This window comes from Mustela putorius, unplaced genomic scaffold, assembly GCF_011764305.1.
Source record: "Mustela putorius furo isolate JIRA1106 unplaced genomic scaffold, ASM1176430v1.1 tig00000596_pilon_pilon_pilon, whole genome shotgun sequence".
NCBI classification, from domain to species: domain Eukaryota; kingdom Metazoa; phylum Chordata; class Mammalia; order Carnivora; family Mustelidae; genus Mustela; species Mustela putorius.
Genome location: NW_025421428.1, coordinates 5,472,354 through 5,491,571, shown reverse-complemented (window position 1 = coordinate 5,491,571; position 19,218 = coordinate 5,472,354). Strand labels below are relative to the sequence as shown.

At 36.9% G+C, this 19,218-nt stretch overlaps 1 protein-coding gene across 2 annotated transcripts in view; it reads left to right on the top strand.

Annotated features, from left to right (window-relative positions):
* LOC101675217 (spermatid perinuclear RNA binding protein) overlaps nt 1–19,218 on the top strand; it is a 145,415-nt gene that overhangs the window by 71,435 nt on the left and 54,762 nt on the right. For both annotated transcript variants that reach the window (XR_006607427.1, XM_045082365.1), the window contains exons 2-5: nt 859–1,027; nt 4,660–4,880; nt 9,926–10,091; nt 14,391–14,535. Coding sequence is in view for 1 of the 2 variants with exons in the window: in XM_045082365.1 (XP_044938300.1) it covers nt 1,025–1,027; nt 4,660–4,880; nt 9,926–10,091; nt 14,391–14,535 (535 nt within the window). In the remaining variant the exon portion in view is untranslated. The remainder of the gene's footprint in view (nt 1–858; nt 1,028–4,659; nt 4,881–9,925; nt 10,092–14,390; nt 14,536–19,218) is intronic.

Sequence of the window (19,218 nt, the reverse complement as noted above, 5' to 3'; positions counted from 1 at the left end):
AGACCTCTGAGCTGATATACACAGTGGGGTTTTGGTGAGAGTCATCCATGGGTAATGAAGTCAGGATCTAGTGAAGATTCAGGAGTTTGTGATAACAGCACTTACAGGTTGAAGTCAGGAGGCAGGGCAGGGTTTCTCAGGAGTTAGGGGAACAGAGCCAAAAAAGCATTCTAAATTTTAGGCCTAAAAATGATTAAGGAAGAAACATTGTGCCAGCATATGCTGGCAATTTCAAGTGGAAAAGCTTCATGGTCTCAGTCAATGGTGGTGTATTTTCAGGTATATTATCTGCTCTTTGGATAGGTCTGGATAATGCCAGTTTCTAATAGAAAATCTTATGGTTAACTGCAGTGTTGTTACCATGGATAGTAGTATTACTTTTTCAGGTAATACTTCTTTGCTGAATCTGTGCCTATTTATTTATTTCATTGAATGCAAGTCAGCCAGCTGCCACATTTTGACAACCAGGAGTGTTACTTTTTTGGCCATATCACTTAGGCTCTTGGCCTCAGGCCTTCAAAAGATACTGTAGCTTATTTTGTTTGAAATGAGGTCATTTTCCTCTATAAAGATTATTTCTTTTTTAATTTTTTAACTTTTAAAATTTATTTGACAGATAGCAAGAGAGGGTTGGGGGGAGAGGGAGAGGGTTTGGGAGATGGAGAAGCAGGCTTCCCGCCAAGCTCCATCCCAGGGTCCTGGGATCATAACCTGAGCCAAAGGCAAGTGACTCAGCCACTCAGGTGCTCCAAGATTATTTCTTTTTAGTCAATAACATGTTTATGGGCTCCACACTCAGATATGAAGCTAATTGTAAATAATCATTTTTGAAAAGTTGTTTTTCTTTTTCTCTTGCAGGTGTATTCTAGAGAATAAGTCTTCAAACATCTTTGCCATATTGACTCTGAGTTGCCAGGGGACTCAGGCTTATGAGGAGGTACTGTTACACAAAACAGTGTCTAGTGAAGACGACAAGAAAGTGGGGAAAGGATTGGAAAAAGAAGCTAAAACGCTATAGAAAATCATGGTAGGTATTATTTGTGTTTCCTTCATTTATTTATAAAAGATTCCAGTAGTTTAAAATTGAAAATTTAATAGTGAAGGCAAGTGAAAGACAATGGTGTTAATTTTTGGCTCTAGTGTATCAGATAAAGATGGCACTCTACTATTTAAGCAAAGCCAATGAGTTCAGATTTATTATGAGCCCTTTAAACCACAAGATGAAGCCCCATGAGCCCTCAGGCCATAAATTATTAAATACAAAGGAAGGAAGGCTCATAAATAATATTTTCTAATAAAACTGACATTAGCAAACTGATACAAGGATGGCTTAGGTGACCTTGAACTTGAAATTGTATAATTTTTCTCTAGTCTTCTACCTGAAGTTCAGTTTTTTCCCATGGACATAAAAAATCTGAAATTAATGCTTTAATGAGTGATACGGATGGTACAGAATTTTATGAAATGTTCGAGTATTGAACTCAAAAGTTACCTTTTCCACATGCTTTTAAAATAACAGGGTTAAGTGTTTAGTATTGGGGGGCATTGAACTTAACCTCAAGTAAATCTTGCTTTTTTGTGGAAAGTTCATACTCAAATTAGATGAGATGTTAGATGAGATCATAATCTCTGGTGCCTAGTGTTTCAGCTGGTAAAATGTGTTGATTTTTTTTCTTCTAGTATTTTGGTTCTGGAGGATGTTGTGTGAATTTTTTCCCTAAGTATAAGTGAGAAAAGACTTAAAAAAGATGTTATAAGTGGGAGAAAAAGCACAAAAATATTAATCATCAGTATGTTTGAAATATGTTGTTTAGCAAGTCTGATGGTATTTCTTTAAGTGTTGATTTTTTAAAAAATTTGTTCTAAGGATTATAATTTAGTTGACTTGCTCTTAGAGAAGAAATTCCCCAAATATTTTAATTCTGGATGGTGGGGAGAAATGTTAGTTAACTTGGGATTTTCTCTGTCATTTCGTTTTAGGTGAGGTTTAAGAAAGGATACTGTGACTTCCATTTCTTCAAATTTATTTATTATAGTCTTGATTTTCTTACACTTTAATTGCTTTTTACTGTCATTTGTTATAGTTGATAAAAATTCCTTTCCTAGTTTATTCATTTTAAATTTAGTTTAGATTTCCTGGTGTTTACATAATTTTGTGTTTTTAAAATTTAATTGGTTGGTAGGTGTTTTCCAGTTTTTCCTATTGCTTTACACCTTAGATCTTAGGGCTGAATGACAACTTTCTGTTTCTGCATATTATTTCTAATTTAATTTTTTAAATCTTTAAGGGGCGCCTGGGTGGCTCAGTGGGTTAAGCCTCTGCCTTTGGCTAAGGTCATGATCTCAGGGTCCTGGAATTGAACCCCGCATCTGTCCTCTGCTCAGTGGGGAGCCTGCTTCCCCCCTCTCTCTGCCTGCCTCTATGCCTACTTGTGATCTCTCTGTCAAATAAATAAATAAAATCTTAAAAAACAAAATCTTTAAGTCCATTTGGAACTTGTTGGGGTAAATAAGACCACCCTCCCATTTTTTTGGTCTTTTTTTTTTTTTGTAATACTGCTTATTCTTCCTTTGACCATTGTTTCATGGTGCTTATCCTGTCACAAACAGTAGAGTCTTGGATTTAATATTCTTGGATTTAACATTGGCAGGGTGTTATTTGTGAGAGAAACACCAAAGCTTTGTGGTATGTCACAGTATGTCATTTTGTTAAGGGAAGGCCAGTGTGCAGGGCTGAGTAATTTAGCTAACTAAATAAATTAGTAACTCACCATAAAACTAAATGACAGAGACGATCCCAAGTTAACAGTTTTTTTCTCCACCATTCAGAACTAAAAAATTAGTAAATTTCTTCTTCTCTAAAGAGAAGTCAAATAATTTAATAATTTTTCTCTAGAACAACCTTGCATCTCCAATTTGTCATATGGCTTTTTTGTTTTCTTGTTACTTATTTTGGGATATGTGAGTAATTTCAAGAAGTGATTAAAAAGTTGGTTTCTTTGCGGCAAAAGATTCTAGTTAGAAAACTGGTTGGACTGTGAGCAAGGCAGAAATCTAGACAGAAATGGGTTGTATCTAGAAAAAAAGGAAAGCTCTGTGATTGATTTGAGTCCTTATAATAATTGAAGGTTTCAAAGGTTTACTTACCTTTTTAGCTATAGTGTGCTTCATTTTATAGGGGACGGTAATACTGTAGTATTAATTAACTAGTGTTCAAACTAGTGTGATTTTTAAACATTAATATTCAAATAAAACAAGAGGCAGGACTGATAAGGACTTGAGAATATTTTAGTTTGTGGTAGACTTTAGAATAAAATATTTACCATCTACTGGCATATTAGTTCATTTAAGTAAAGACGCTGTAGCCATCCTTTAAGTGGAATACTTTGGGCTTTATGGAAACTCACCAACTTATCCCCGTTCAGTTTGCGGTGTACTGGTACAAGTGTCCTCATGGTATTTGTAAATTTGGAAATATTCAAAAGTTTCTGGAAGTGTGACTCATGAGTGTGAAGGATCTGCTCTATTAAATTTTCATGAAATTCATTCTATTTCTAGGTTTTAATCTGCTCCACTGATTTCTGGGCTAGCGTGTCATTTTAATTACTGCTTTTTTTTTTTTTTAAAGATTTATTTATTTATTTGACAGAGAGAAATCACAAGTAGATGGAGAGGCAGGCAGAGAGAGAGAGAGGGAAGCAGGCTCTCTGCTGAGCAGAGAGCCCGATCCAGGACTCTGAGATCATGACCTGAGCCGAAGGCAGCGGCTTAACCCACTGAGCCACCCAGGCGCCCTTAATTACTGCTTTTTAAATTTTTGGTATTTTGTTTTAGTATAATGGTACCACTCATCCATCTTTGTAGAATATTTCTTGATATTTTCATTGATTTTTTTTTCTCCAAATGAGCTTTAAAATGATTTTTGTTGAATATTAAGTAAAGCTATCTTGAGAGGATTTGATTGAGAACGTAATACATTCATAAATTACTTTGGGGAGTTGATTCTTTTGTAGTATGTATTTTCCCCATTTTGGAGTTTGGGATGTTTTCTGCTAATCTGTTTTAAAAATTAAGGCCTTGCACCAAGGGTGTGAATGCCAAATAGTAAATAGAGTTCTGATGTTACCCACAGTTTTTCTATAGTGTTGACACATATCTTTGTATTTTATATTATTACTGTATTATGAAATCTCAATTTTTCAAGTTGCATAATTCTTTAGCAGTTTGGAAAGGAGTGACTGGCTATCACAAGTCACCATCATGGTTCCTAGATACTTTGTCAAAGCTAGGAAGTATCTTTTTCTTGCAGACGATGTGTGATACAGATGACCTTTTTCAAAGATCGTCTGTATGTATTGGTATTCAAAATACTAGATTCAGCTAAAAGGTAGCATGTACATGATGCGGAAAGTGACCTGGGTGAATCTTAGCAAAATAAGAATGAAAAATCGCTAATTTTCTAATGTGGAGTTCAGTAGAATGATGATTTATTTTCTATTCTGTGCAATTTTTTGTTGTCTCAACATTAATTGTTTCTGCAGTGGTTTGACAATGCTATGACTTGACTGAAATACATATATGTATTTTAATATATTTGTATATCATGCTTTTCAGGTAACATTACTTTTATTGAAGTAATTGTTTTCTTTCTTTTGACAGAGATCTATTAGATCTTTTGCCAATGATGATCGCCATGTTATGGTGAAACATTCAACAATCTATCCATCTCCAGAGGAACTTGAAGCTGTTCAGAATATGGTGTCTACTGTTGAATGTGCTCTTAAACATGTGTCAGATTGGCTCGATGAAACAAATAAAGGCACAAAAACAGAGGGTGAGACAGAAGTGAAGAAGGATGAGGCCGTAGACACCTATTCCAAGTGAGTGTGGCCTAACCTTTGTGGAGCTGTACTGCAGTGCTCAGAAAAGCTGAGTCCTCTCCCACTGGGTTTCGTTTGGTATATGGTGTTCTTTAGGTTTTCTCATTTATACGACTGTAAACAAGGAAGTAAATGTTTGTGGAATTTTTCCAAGTTACATTTGAAAGGAAGTCAAGAAAGAAACAATGATTAGACCAGGAAAAGAAGATGGACTTGTTCAGGATGCCTTTTGAGAGTGCACCAAGCCCTTTGAAGTTGTCATTTTGGAGATTATGAAATGTCACTTTTTTCATGTGTTGGTTCAGCCTTCTGAATTCAGAAATAGGTCTTTGGGGAAATCATAAAATGTCATTTTTTTTTTTTAGGTATTTAAAAATCTTGGTGGAGAGGAAAATGTGTTCTAAATGTGTTTTTGACCATACCTACCTTGTTGAGTCCCAGGATTCAACACAGTGTGTGGCATGTAGTAAATGCTCACTGGATATTTGTGGAATGAATGAAGGACTAACAGGAGCCAGAACCTTCAGCAGTTAGGGCAGAGTATTCTCAGTGCTATAACAACAGTAAGAGATGAGTGAGATGAAGCTTCATGATAACTGAAGTTAGATCAAGAAACTCTGTATGACGTAGTAAGCTTACTGTTTTGAGCAGTGACACTATAATTGGAATAAATATGATTTACTTAGAAAGAAGAAGCTCATTTAATTGTACTGTATTTATAGGATTAAGAGCATTACTTTGGCTATATCAAAGATACAGGTTATAGAATTTTTTTTTTCAGCTTACAATTTAAATTGTGATAAATAAAGAATAGTGGGGAAGTTTTGATAAATCGATTTTCTTCTGTGAAATATAGTGTAACTTTTTCATCTTTACATGCAAGATAATCAGTATCAGTTTTCAGCTGAAGAACATAATTCCTTGAATTTGTTAGCTGTTTACAGGTAATATCTACATTGTGTATAGTACTAGCCTTGTCAGCTTGGACGTTCTTGGCAGTAATTCAGTTTTTCTTGAATGTGATGGCTTTAAAATAGATACTGTCAAATTTTGAGGTTTATGTTAATTAGTAGTATCCAGTAATCTAGCTCTATATATCTCAGTCCCTGTGCAAATTAAATAGTTTTGCACTTCATATTTAAATTTGTACTATGGAATGTGTTTATGCCCTTTCAAAAACTTCTTAAAAATTTTTGATAAAATGTGTATAACATAAAATTTACCATTTTTTAAAAATTTATTTTTTATTTATTTTCAGCATAACAGTATTCATTATTTTTGTACCACACCCAGTGCTCCATGCAATCCGTGCCCTCTATAATACCCACCACCTGGTACCCCGACCTCCCACCCAAAATTTACCTTTTTTTTTTTTTTTTTAAAGATTTTATTTATTTGACGGAGAGAGAGGAATCACAAGTAGGCAGAGAGAGAGGGGAGGAAGCAGGCTTCCCACGGAGCAGAGAGCCCAACGCGGGGCTCGTTCCCAGGACCCTGGGATCATGACTTGAGCCGAAGGCAGAGGCTTTAACCCACTGAGCCACCCAGGTGCCCCCCAAATTTACCATTTTTAAGTGGAGTTTCATTTACTGTTGGAATTTAGACTCTCTCAGTACTATTTCTGTTGTTTGTTTTTTCAAGGCTGCGCAGACTTTTGAAAAGTGCTCCAGCAGACTTTTGCTTAACTGGATCAGGTCACTGTATTTTGAAGATTTTTAAAAAATAATGTGCTCCACACTTTCATTTGGACTTGTAAATATAGCTCTGTGTGTGGGTGCTCTAGACTGTCTTTGTGAACATTTCTAGGTTGAACACTTGTCTTGATTCCTCCCATGTGTCAGAACTCAAGGAGGGCACAATGTTTGGGTCCTTATTTTGTGTAAAACAGAGGCAGGCACATCTGAGAACAGAGCTCTTTTCTAGTAATAGACATGGGTTGAGCTCCTGATGTATGCTAAGTACTACAGAAGGCACCAAGATGGGTGAGGGCTATGTTCTATTTATTAAGCACCTTCTGCTGCCAGGCACTGTTAGGCAGCTTTTACCTGTGTTCTCTTTATTTTACCTTTTTACAAGCTGACTCAGAGAAACCTTCCACTATTTATATTATTAGGAATATTAGGGTTCTGTTCTTAATTTTAAGTAATTCCCTATATTTGGGTGTTTGCTTTATGGTATCTCCTGTATTTAAATTATTTAAATTCAGGGCTGTAGTAGGAGTTCCTTTCTCAGTTCTGTCATGCTGTCATCTGCGTAGGATCAAGTATATCTGAATTATGACATAGAATTTAATAAGCAAGTAGTAATGGATAGTTAATAATAGCTAAACACTTACTGAGTGCCAGTTACTCTAGCCAACTGTTTTTCACATTACGTTACAACAAACCTGCTGGTATGGGTTATTATCATTCTCCTCCTTTGCCCCCATCTTACCTATGAAATTTCTGTTGCTTCAAATTTGCATATGAAAAGAGTGACTTGGAATCATTAACAAACTTTAACTTGCTTGAGGTCAGTGAATGAGTATGTGTGGTGGGCCAGGATTCATTTTCATCTGTTGGGACTCCAAATCTGATTTTCTTAGCACATTCGCCTCAAATTCCTGTGACTAAAATGTGAAAGTGTAGAGCAGGGAGAGTTTATATGCTGGTTCTGGGGATCAGAAAAAACTTTATGAAGGAAGTGGCATTTGCAGTAGGCTCAGAGTCCGGGAAGGCTTTTGGCAGGCAGTTAAAAGTGGAAGAAAACATAAATCTCAGCAAAGTTCTAGGTGTGAGAAAGCTTATGGACCATTTAGGGATTAATAGCATTGTTTATTGCGCTGTTAATGTATGCCAGCATCTGCACTAAAGTTCATTACTTACATGATGTTCTTAAGGACTACTCTGTAAAAAAGGCATTTTTTTCTTTTTCTTTCTTTCTTTCTTTTTTTTTTTTCCCCACAAATGAGAAGGTAAGCTCAAAAGAGTCAGGTAATTTGTAATTTATCCAATGTCACAGTACTGAGTGGCAGTGCCAGAATTTGAATGACAAAGTCATGTTGTCTTCTCAGTTGGCTCCCAGTGTGCTAAGTGCCTGAGTGTTCAGTGGGACACTAAGAAAGTACAGGCAGAGTGTCGTCTTTGGACTGCTTTTGGAAGGTTACTCTGGTAATGGTCGTATACAGTGGATCAGAATGGCAGAAGTTACTCATTAAAGCCAGTGAAGCTATGGTTATTGAGCGTAGTCTAGGTAAGACGTAGTAAGAGCCTGAACAGAAACTAGTTTGAAGGCATTTGTTCGAGGGTGATCCTGGAGGGAAAATTTATCAACTGTTACTAGATTTGGGAGAATGAGGAGAGGACAGGGATACAGGAGAAGAATCAAAGGCGATGGAATCTCTTCTTAATATCAAATAATTTCCTGTTTGGATCACTTGCTTTAAAACCCCTTTTCTTTCTATACTTATTTATTTCTTTCTATACTTAAATCACCCTTTATAGTTTTTCATTGATTTAATATTAATTGAATCTCTAAGGAATGCCAGCCACTTAGCCAGTGTCTGGATTATTTATAATTTCTTGTCTTATTTCTACTGCCACAATATTTCTCTCCCTTATCCTTTCTCTAGTTCATTCTCCACTCTGCTGATTCTTTGCCCCAGCTACAATGACCTTTTTTCTCTCTAACCTTATCAAAGTCTGAAGTCAGACCTCTCTAATTTTGACCTCTCTTTCTTCTGAACTTGGAAAGCAACCCTAATAATGTAAAAAGCCTGAGCATTGTGATCACACCAACTCGAGTTTGAATTCAGGCTGTGTTTGACTCTCTATGTGAACTTGAACAATTAATTAGCCTTTCTGAGATTGACATTACTTGTCTTTTAAATGCAAGCTTGTTGTGAGATTTATTTTTTATTTTTATTTTTTTAAAGGTTTATTTTTGAGAGAGAGAGCATGTGTGCATATACAGGAATGGGGTGGGAGTGGGGGAGGGGGAGAGAGGCAGAGGGAGAAGCAGACACCCCGTTGAGCAGGGAACCGTATGTTGGACTCCATCCCTGAACCCCAGGATCGTGACCTGAGCTGAAGGCAGATGCTTAACTGACTGAGCCACCGAGGGTGCCCTTGCTGTAAGGTTTAATGAGAGTCGGTGGCATGCAGTTTGTTCTCAGATGTTACTTTCTTTTCCCCTTTTAAAAAGCAGGTTACTTTTTATACTTTGCTATAGGGTGAGCCTCGGGAACAGGAGAGATGGGATCTTTAGTATACTTTCTGTACTCAGACATTTGCTTACTGGCTGCATGACTGCTAAGATCAGTTACATTTCAGTTAAGATTTCCCTGGTGATGAGGGAAATGAACCTATAAGAAATTTTTAGTATTAAAATTAAGGGTAGATGTTAACATTATTTTTATGTACCATTCCTTACTTGATGTTCTTTGTTCTTTTAGCCACAGCTGGATTTAGAATGCATATACTGGCAGGTTATCTTTGGTCTCTTCCTTCTTTCTTCAGCTCTCTAGTTTTATCACATTGTTCTGCTTTCCCCATAAACTTTTGTAGATTCCTAGAATGATACAGCTAGAAGGGATGAGCTACGGCTCATGCAGCTAATGGCCGTTTTGCAGTTACGGGTACTGAGCCAGCAGGCACCCGTAAGAGTAGAGTTCAGGTCTTTTAGATTTCCACCCTGATGCTCTTTTTCAGTATACTTTTGGTGTTCAGGTTTCTCACAAATTTCTTTAATCACCAATAAAAAGATAAAAGATAAAAGAAGTTTAAAAATATTTTTAAAAATGTGTAAGGGGATATAGTACATATAGACCCTCGGAACAAACACATAGATGTAATAAAGAATTAAAAGATTTTTAATAAAGAATTAAAAGGAAGACGCTCCCTGTTCATTCCTTGGGGAAGACAGATACTTTATTAGTCTTAAAACTGAGACTTAATTTTTGATGTCTGAATTTATATACTTCTTATATACCCAGGAAGCCAAGTGATGATTAAGTTATAGTTTGGGAAATAGGTTGTAAAAGTAATCATTTAGACTTTTATTTTTAGGGATCAAGGTGGTCGGACATTGTGTGGTGTAATGAGGATTGGCCTGGTTGCAAAAGGCTTGCTGATTAAAGATGATATGGACTTGGAGCTGGTTTTAATGTGCAAAGACAAACCCACAGAGACCCTGTTAAATACAGTCAAAGATAATCTTCCTATTCAGATTCAGGTGAGTACAGTTTAATTGAACCTCTAGGAGAATTTGTAAAAAGGTGAAAGTAGGTAGCGACCTTGATGAAATTAATAATAAGGAATTGGTAATAGTAAAGGGTAGGTGCAGAAAAAGGGGAATACTGCTACTCTGCGTCAGTGAACATCCATCACATCTAAAACAAACTTCTGATGATTAGTGCTCAGGATATATTTACTAGATGGCTTTTTTCCCTTTTTTTTTTTTTTTTAAAGATTTTATTTATGTATTTGGCAGAGAGACAGACATCGAGAGAGGGAACACAGCAGGGGTAGTGGGAGAGGGAGAAACAGGCTTCTCGGTAAACAGGGAGCCCAACATGGGACTCAGTCCCAGGATACTGGGATCATCATGACCTGAGCCCAAGGCAAACACTTAACGACTGAGCCACCCAGGCACCCCGAAGATGGCTCTTAAGGTATAGTCTTCAATTTTCAGGTATATCTTGTTGAGAGGCTTCATGTTTTTCAGACTAGGTCTCTCAGTTTTAAAAACTTCTGGAAGGGTTGGTATAATGCAAGAAAGATCAGAAGGAGCATAGACAACTAGAGACTTTCATAGGTGATAATAAAATTGAAAACTAAGTTAACAGTAACCCTTTCATCCTGTTCATAGAAAGTCACTAAAATTCCTTGTTCCAAACCTTTTTCCAATGGATGGTTTTAGAAAAATTTGATGTTGGCATGCTTTTTGGAGAATCCTGTGAAGGTGGATGGCTCTCCAGGGCTGAAGACAATGGTTTGGTCTGGGGCTGTGGCCGCCCCAGGACCTGGTCTGCCAGTCTGCTCCAAGGGCCAGCTGCATCACTAATTGGAAAGCTGTGATCACCTTCCAGTTTCACATGTGTTGTCTGTGGTATAATCAGATTGTAGCTTTTTGATGATTTCATATTGGTTAGTCCTTATATCCATGTCACATGAATCAGCCCTCAGGTGCCTACGAAGTTCTTTGAGTTGAATGTTCTCTTTTGTTGAATTTGTTTCTTTTATTTGTATTTCTTCTAAAAAAGCCCCCCCCCCCACCAAATTATATGAATTCTAAATTTGTTTTTAGCTTTGTTATTGGATACTTTGCTTTCACATTTACAAGTTGATCTTCAAAACCATCTTCCTTTTTTAATCTATTGACACTCAGATTTGTCTTACTTGTTGACACATTTCCCTATATTGGTTTTTGGAGCGTTATATTTTCATTTTGCCTTAGATCTCAAGATATGGTTTTGTTAGTGACTGAACATACATTTGGCATTTCCATTTTTAGTTCATGAATGAAGAAATGTTTTTGGTTCTTCATAGGGTTAAATTGATTTCTCCTAAAAAATTATTTCAAGTCCTTTTGTTATCATTTGGGGAGGGAGAGTGGTGAGGAACATGGGATATAATAATAGAGCTTTTTTTTTAGAGACAGTGTTGGGGGGGGTGAGGAGTGAGGGTGAGGGGAAGGGGAAGAGTGAGGGAGAGAAATCTTAAGCACAGGGGTCAGTGTGGGGCTCGATACCACAACTCTGAGATCATGACCTGAGCCAAAATTAAGATTTGGATGCTTAACCGACTAAGCTACCCAATCCCTCCAATAGAGCTTTTAAAAAACAGCTCAATAACAGGACTTTCTGGCTAGCTATACTCTCTGTTATTAGAATGTTAATAAAATTCCTTCTTTCTTTTTTTTTTTTTTTTAAAGATTTTTATTTATTTATTTGACAGAGAAATCACAAGTAGACACATGTAAGCAGAGAGGCAGGCAGAGAGAGAGGGAGAAGCAGGCTCACGACTGAGCAGAGAGCCCGATGTGGGATTTGATGCCAGGACCCTGGGATCATGACCCAAGCTGAAGGCAGAGGCTTAACCCACTGAGCCACCCAGGCACCCCCTCATTTCTGTTTTTTATATTGTTTTAAAATGTAATTTGTATTCCTGCTTTTATTACAATGAACACTGTTACTCTTAAATCTAGGGTAAAGTAATCCATGGAGGCTTTTCAACCATCTCACCCCTGTTTCTGCTCCCTGTAGTGAGTCCTGTTTCTTATCAGAGTGGTCCTATTCCTTACCTGTGTCAGGGTAGAAAAGGAGTTGAGAGCCAGGGCTATAAATAACAGAAGTTCTTATTCTGAAAATATATCACATTTCTCAAGTATTGATATGGGAGATTGGGCCAAATTTCAGTCTGCATTAATAGATCTTTCTCTGTGGAGATCAGAACTGTATAAACTCTGTCTACAGTTTTGTCTCCTTGGTGAGGGTCTTTATTTCAGGCCCCACGATTTTAAAATGTTCTTGTTGAGTTAGCAAGTAAGTGTTCAAGGGAAAGGACCCAAAAGAAAGTGCAATCTTTGTAAACCATTTTAAATTGGAAGAGACTGGGGCTTTTTAGGCAAGAGAAGACAAAAAAAGACACATATTTTTTGGTCTTTGAAGGGCTTCTTATAGAAGTTAAAAGAAGCCTGGGCTCTTAAGACCAGTGGTAGACATTAAAAGTATTTCACTTTATCATAGCCAATAGTTATCCAACCCTGAAACCAGTTGCTTTGTGTGATGGTTAGATCCATTGCTGTAAGTATTTCAGAAGAGGTATCCAAGTAAAATGGGGACATAATTGTATACCCATTTCAGATTAAGTTGTAAACATGTACACATATATGCCCTTATACATACACACATTATTATTACTATTAATATTTCAGAAAAATCTTTTTTTTTTTTAAAGATTTTATTCATTTGTCAGAGAGAGAGAGAGCACACTAGCAGGCAGAGGTGGAGATAGAAGCAGGCTCCCTGCTGAGCAAGGAGCCTGATGTGGGACTTGATCCCAGGAACCTGGGATCATGACCTGAGCCAAAGGCAGCGGCTGAACCGACTGAGCCACCCAGAAAAATCATTTTAAGCGTGATTTCTACCTTTATTCCCTGCCTCTCTATTGTTTTCTTGGTGTTTGTATGGAAAACCGGTTTCTGATATGATACTATTTTATTTTCTTGTGAATTAATCTTTTCCTGAGCACTTACCATAGCAAAACTTCCAGTAATCTAAGTATCTTATTTAATTGCTGTTGTACCATACCTTTTCTCTACACACTCTTTTCTAGATCAATTTTAGAACTTCCTTGAGCAAGCAATAAGGGTGACCAAAACCAAGAATCACTTCTAATTAGCCCAGAACTCATATCTGGTGATCTGCATACATAGTTGAAGATTTAGTCTGACTAATTCTCTGCTGGCATCTTTAATGTTACTATAGTGTCAATGTAAACAGGTTTCTTCATTTTCTCTATATTCTAGTTCTGGTTTTTTCAGTGACTGTGTGTGTGGCCTTTTCCCTTCCCTGGTTTTCTTTATTCAAAATTAGGATAATGAATTTTCTATTTTGCTATATTTTTTGATATAAATGTTTAATGGTAAAATGCTATTTTTATGAAAAGGGCATTGAGTTCTTTTAATGCACACTGATATGCAAAGACCTAGTAGTGTTTCCATTCTATGTCAGGTAATAAATATAGATTTCACCACCAAGAAAGATCTGTGTGACTTACTAAACTAAATATTCAATGTATAATAATATTAAATATAGCTTAATATGTGATTCTAATTGGTGATTATTTTGTGGAAGGCCCTTAAATTATATATGTGTAATTATATGCTTAAAGAAGTACTGTATGTTTCCCTGTGGAGGTCAGGTGACTTGTCCCATGATGATAGGTCTCACTGGAGTGATCTCTGAGATCTACCTTTCCTTTGAGAAAGGAAGTTACTTGTTTATACTAATTTTTGAAATCCTTTCTCATTCTTTCTTACTTGATGCTCTTTAAAAATCTACATAATCTTATGTAAAAACCTATTAATCTTATATTTGGAAGTCCTTCACAAGTAGGAGTTCCTTTTGAGATAGTCTGGTCAAAAAGGAATTTGAGAGTATTCTCAGCAATTCATTATTTTACAGTAGCTCTCTGTAAGAATTTTAAGAACAGAATTTCACCCATTATCACATAATGATGCTGTTGGTATTTTACTTTCAAATATTAGAAAGAATGGTTTTAAAGATTGTTTAATAATTGTATAGAGAGTTGACATTATGGTTGCATTTTGAAGTGTGGAGAAAGATTTGTTCTGGTAAGTTGGGAGGAGAGAGAAATGTTATCCTTAAACTAAACTAGTTAAGGACTTTACTCTTTCAGCCTAGTATTATTAATAGTTAATAACATTTGAAAACTAAGCGACAGTCATTCATTTTTTGAGATTTTAAAATAATTAACTGGTTGTTTTTGAAATCTTGGTGACTTTCAGAAACTCACAGAAGAGAAATACCAAGTGGAACAATGTGTAGATGAGGCTTCTATTATAATTCGGAATACAAAAGAGCCCACGCTAACTTTGAAGGTGATACTTACTTCCCCTCTAATTAGGGACGAATTGGAGAAGAAGGATGGAGGTACACATGTATATATTTTTGTTTTGTTCGCATAAGACCTCTCTTGAATGCTGTGTTAAGTGTACTTAATGGATTTAAGAAATGGTTCTGTCTTCATTCGTTTTTTACCACTCATAGTATTTTAAAAAGCTTTATTTCTACATGATTGCCATATTTTGCAAAAATGTATACATTTAAAATATATGTTAATTCAGAAACCTGTTGATTATCATGTTGGTCTTAACTCTGCTTTAATTTTTATACTATTATGGTGTTCTATTTTAATCTTTGTCTGTTATTACGCTGTTATTGGTATCAGCCGACTTATTCTGCGTAGTTTGGCTTTTAGGTCTGATTTTAGGATTAAATGTGGTCCAGAAGAATACTGTTTTCATATTTGCTCACTCGTTGTTTCAAGTTACTCATTTGTACCTTGCTCTTGACTTCTAATAACTATTACAACTTTGTAAGATTTATGCTTTACCTAATTGCCCATGTATAAATATGTTTTATAATGTAACAGATATAATTAGGGGATTGTTTTCTAAAAATTAATCTTCAGTAAATTTTTTTCTAGGAGGTTTGTGATCCTGTTAACATTTTGTATATTATATATATGGGAATTATGCTTTAAACTAACTTACTACTGAAGTTAAAAAGAATTCTTGTTTGGCAGTGTCATCCTCATAAAAGTAGAGTGAAAAATCTGTATTCAGTTTTGAGAAAGAATGATGGAGCTGAACTTCTTTATCTGGTGTTTTTATCCTGTTAAGTTAGCTTGTTTCTGCCTCTCAGTCCTATCCCTAGAAACACTTGCCACATGATATTTGTCCTGTGTCAGACCTTTGACCAACTGGCCCTTCTCTGTCATGACAATTTAGAGGCAGTGTGGCTTATCTGGGCCAGTGGGGACTCCCTGTTGCTGTTTTTTCATCACTAGACATTCAGCAAGTCCCATTGCTCACTCCCCTACCTGAAATACCAGTGCAGTAAGAAATATTGGCCAGTTTCTTCATTTATGTCAAATTGATGATAAAGGTGTAGTAAGAGACACATTAGTAATGTTAAGATTGAGAAATTTAGAGTTTGGCAGACGTGTCTCATAGAATCTTTTAAAGTAAAAGTGATACACTCCTTTACAGAAAAGTTTTTTGGAATAACTAAAATTAGCTCTACCATACCCAACAGATACAAAGTAGACACATTATGAGTCAAATTTTAAAGTTAAAGAGCATCCATCTGTAATTGGGCTAATGCCAGTATGGGTTGTTTTTTTTTTTTTGGGGGGGGGGCTGTGTATCATATCTCTAATACCTCTGAAGAACCAATCCTAAGCAGCTTAATTTTTTTTAACAGCTTTATAGTTCACCATTAACTATAGAACTATAAAATAATTTCTGAAGTGTCAAGATAATTCTGTTAATTCTGATAAGCTGTGTTCTACTTGACTCTCTCTTTAGTGTAAAGTCAGCAACTTCCTAGACTAGTTACAATTATGGGAATTATTAACAATTATTTGAGTATAGAGAGATGAGAAAAAGACTGAAATCACCAAAGCCTAGACTAATTCTACATCTGTTTGTAGCTGTAGGCATCTCTTCTGTTATTTCTTTGAAAATAGTGAGAGGACATCAGGCTTCTTTTTTCCTGTGGTTTTGTATGCTTATGTGGGATTAGGTAATAGTTTTCTGTGATATCCTTAAGCTTGGTCTGTTGCCTCTGTAACTTTAATTTCTGCTCATAGAAGTTGGAAACAGAGACTGCACTGCACTCTTACTACTAGAAGACTAGTTACTGTAAAATACTCTCTGTTCAAGGTGTTTGTATTACTCAAGGATCCCAAGACCCCTTTTTTGAGCTGTAACCTCCCAGCCCTGTTGAGTCACTGTTATCTTTTACAATCTGTGCATTTTGTCTAACCTAGGCTTTTTCAAAATGCTTTTTGATCTGCACTGCCATTTTTGTGTATTCCTGAGCAACTTTTATGATCCAGCATGACTGAGCATTTGAGACCTAGGCTTGTGATTCTGTAGGACTTGTTTCTTCCTACCGGACAATTCCTCTCACTTTGATGCGGTTATTTTCAGCTGCATGGGTGAAAGTACGGGATTCATTTGGGTTCCAGGAATTTCTAAGACTGGGAGATATCCCTCTTTTCAAAATCTCCACTCCCTTTCTTTCTCAGTATTTAAAAAATATGCATTGTAACTCTCTTTGAGGATACACTTTCCTATTGAACCGCAACAGCTCCCCTCCCTGCAAAACAAACCAACTTTTCACAGTACATATACACTTACATCTTTCTCTTCCCTTTCTTCACTTGGTGCATATTTGGGTAAAATCTAAAAAAGGGGAAAAAGCGTGGTTGCAAGCAGGGAGAACCAGAGGACTGGGGCAGCTGAGAACATCAAACTTAACCCCTAAGGGTTGTCTCTGCAGAAGTAGGTCTAACTTGTCATTCAGACTGCTACTTAAATTTTCAGTGGCCAGAGTATATAGTGAATCTCTTTAGTATTGCTTACTCTTTCACAGGTAAAATCCCTCCCGTGCTGTCAGTTGTCTTGCCATATTCCAAACCTTTACTTCAAGGCCCTGTAAAATACCCGTTCCCCATCACTATATGCTTCCTGTTAAAGAAGGGATAGGAGATTAATTGGGGCGCCTGGGTGGCTCAGTGGGTTAAGCCGCTGCCTTCGGCTCAGGTCATGATCTCAGGGTCCTGGGATTGAGTCCCGCATCGGGTTCTCTGCTCAGCAGGGAGCCTGCTTCCCTCTCTCTCTCTCTCTCTCTCTCTCTCTGCCTGCCTATCTACCTCCTTGTGATCTTTGCCTGTCAAATAAATAAATAAAATCTTTAGAAAAAAAAAACAAAAAAAAGAAGGGATAGGAGAAGAAGCACTTAGCGCCTGGCAGTTAGGAGTTCGATTCTTAACTCCATTAGGTACTCATGCTGTGTGATCTTGACAGGTTTCTTCATTTTAAACTGTGGATAAGAAATACTTTAGAAAGGTGTTTGAGGTCAAATGACAGAATTTATATAATGTGACCTGTACTATACCTAATTTGCTCAATTAATAGTGGTAGTGATAGTTACATTTACTCAGCTTATACTAAAAAGACTCCCAGTGCAAAGTCATGTACTAAAACTGCCTTCACTTCATAACAAGAATAATGAGTGCTTGGTAGATCTGAGGCACTGAACCTAAACACAGATAAATTATTCAACATCCACTGAAATGTAGTATTAGAATCAGTATACTGTATTTGCTGCAGTGCTAATAATGAGCTAATTTGTTATATACTTTATGATTCATCAAGAGGTGGGTATGTTTTTCCCTACCCACGTCCTTTATCCCTAGGGCCTAGAATGGTACCTAATACACTGTGGGTGTGCTGCACCCCTGCAAAAAAAAAAAAAAAAAAAAAAAGTCTGTTAAATGAATTTTTGTAGCCAGCACATTACCTGATTAAATAGGACTGTGTGGTGTGTAAGAAGCTTTAACAATGGGCATCTTGATACTCAAGCAATGTATATTGAGGATTTAGCTGTGTTAAAGTATTTTATAACTTACTATGTTAGAAGCATTTTCTTATACATGATTTAACCTTCACAGCAGCCCTATGAGGTGGCTATCTGCCTTGCTTGATAAATGAGGAACATCTCAGGTTTTACCGAGCTCCTCCCACTCTGAAGTCCAATGTGCTGTCTGCTCCCATTTCTCTCTAGGACGAGTGGAGGAGCCTCTTAGCTGATAGAGTTATTCTCAGCCTCACAGGGTCTCAGCTTCTTTCAGTGCTTGTGATTTTAAGAAGTATGTTTGCTACGAGGGTGGTAAGTTAGCTATTATATTTACAATGCAATTCGAAACCAGGTGGATAGGGAACCTACAACAAGTCTTATGGCTTAGGCTAAGTAAGATGAACCTCTGTCCTAAGTACTGAGGTAGATTTTTAGGGGTTCACAGAGAATCTGCTCAAAAGTCCCGTTTCACATACTGGTGCCAGTATGAACTTCCGGTGTGTCTTGGCCATTCACTAGCATGAGTTCTGCAAAATGGAAGTTCTCACAGTCCAGAGATCACAACTGGGATTATAACGATGCTGTAGGCTTTATTTTCCTGTCTTTCCCAGCTGCTAGACCCGCACTATCCAGTGCAAATCTTTAGCCATTATCTTTCCAGTGGCTGGCTGCCTGCTGAAGCATTGAAGAAAAGTCATATCGAGTGGTGTTTCTACCATAAATTAGGAAAACAGTGCTCTCTGTTTTACCTAAGTGCTGCATTTACCTGTCTGCGTTATTGTGGCCTAATGTTTTGCATGGACAGTGGCTTGGTGCCTAGTATCTGCTCTTCACAAAGCCTCAAAGGAATTGAGAGAAAGGGCTGCCAGGATATCTTCAGGCTTACTAGAAAATTCTGTCAGCATGAATTCAGTGGCTCAGCTACGTGCAGATTGTCAAGGAGGCCATTATGATAACCCAGCTCAACTATTTTACCTTTGGAGAATCCCGGTTCCTCACAAATAACTTTCATTTAACACAGTCATGTTCTGGCTTTCCCCCACCCCATCTCTAGACTAGCAGTTTGTTAACAGAGAGCTAGCTTGCAGGTAAAGGGATTGAGAGAAACTGACCAACATTTCCTGCAGTACCGTATATTTCAGGTGGATTTCTGGTCACTGATCTAACCTCTAATCAAATAAGCAA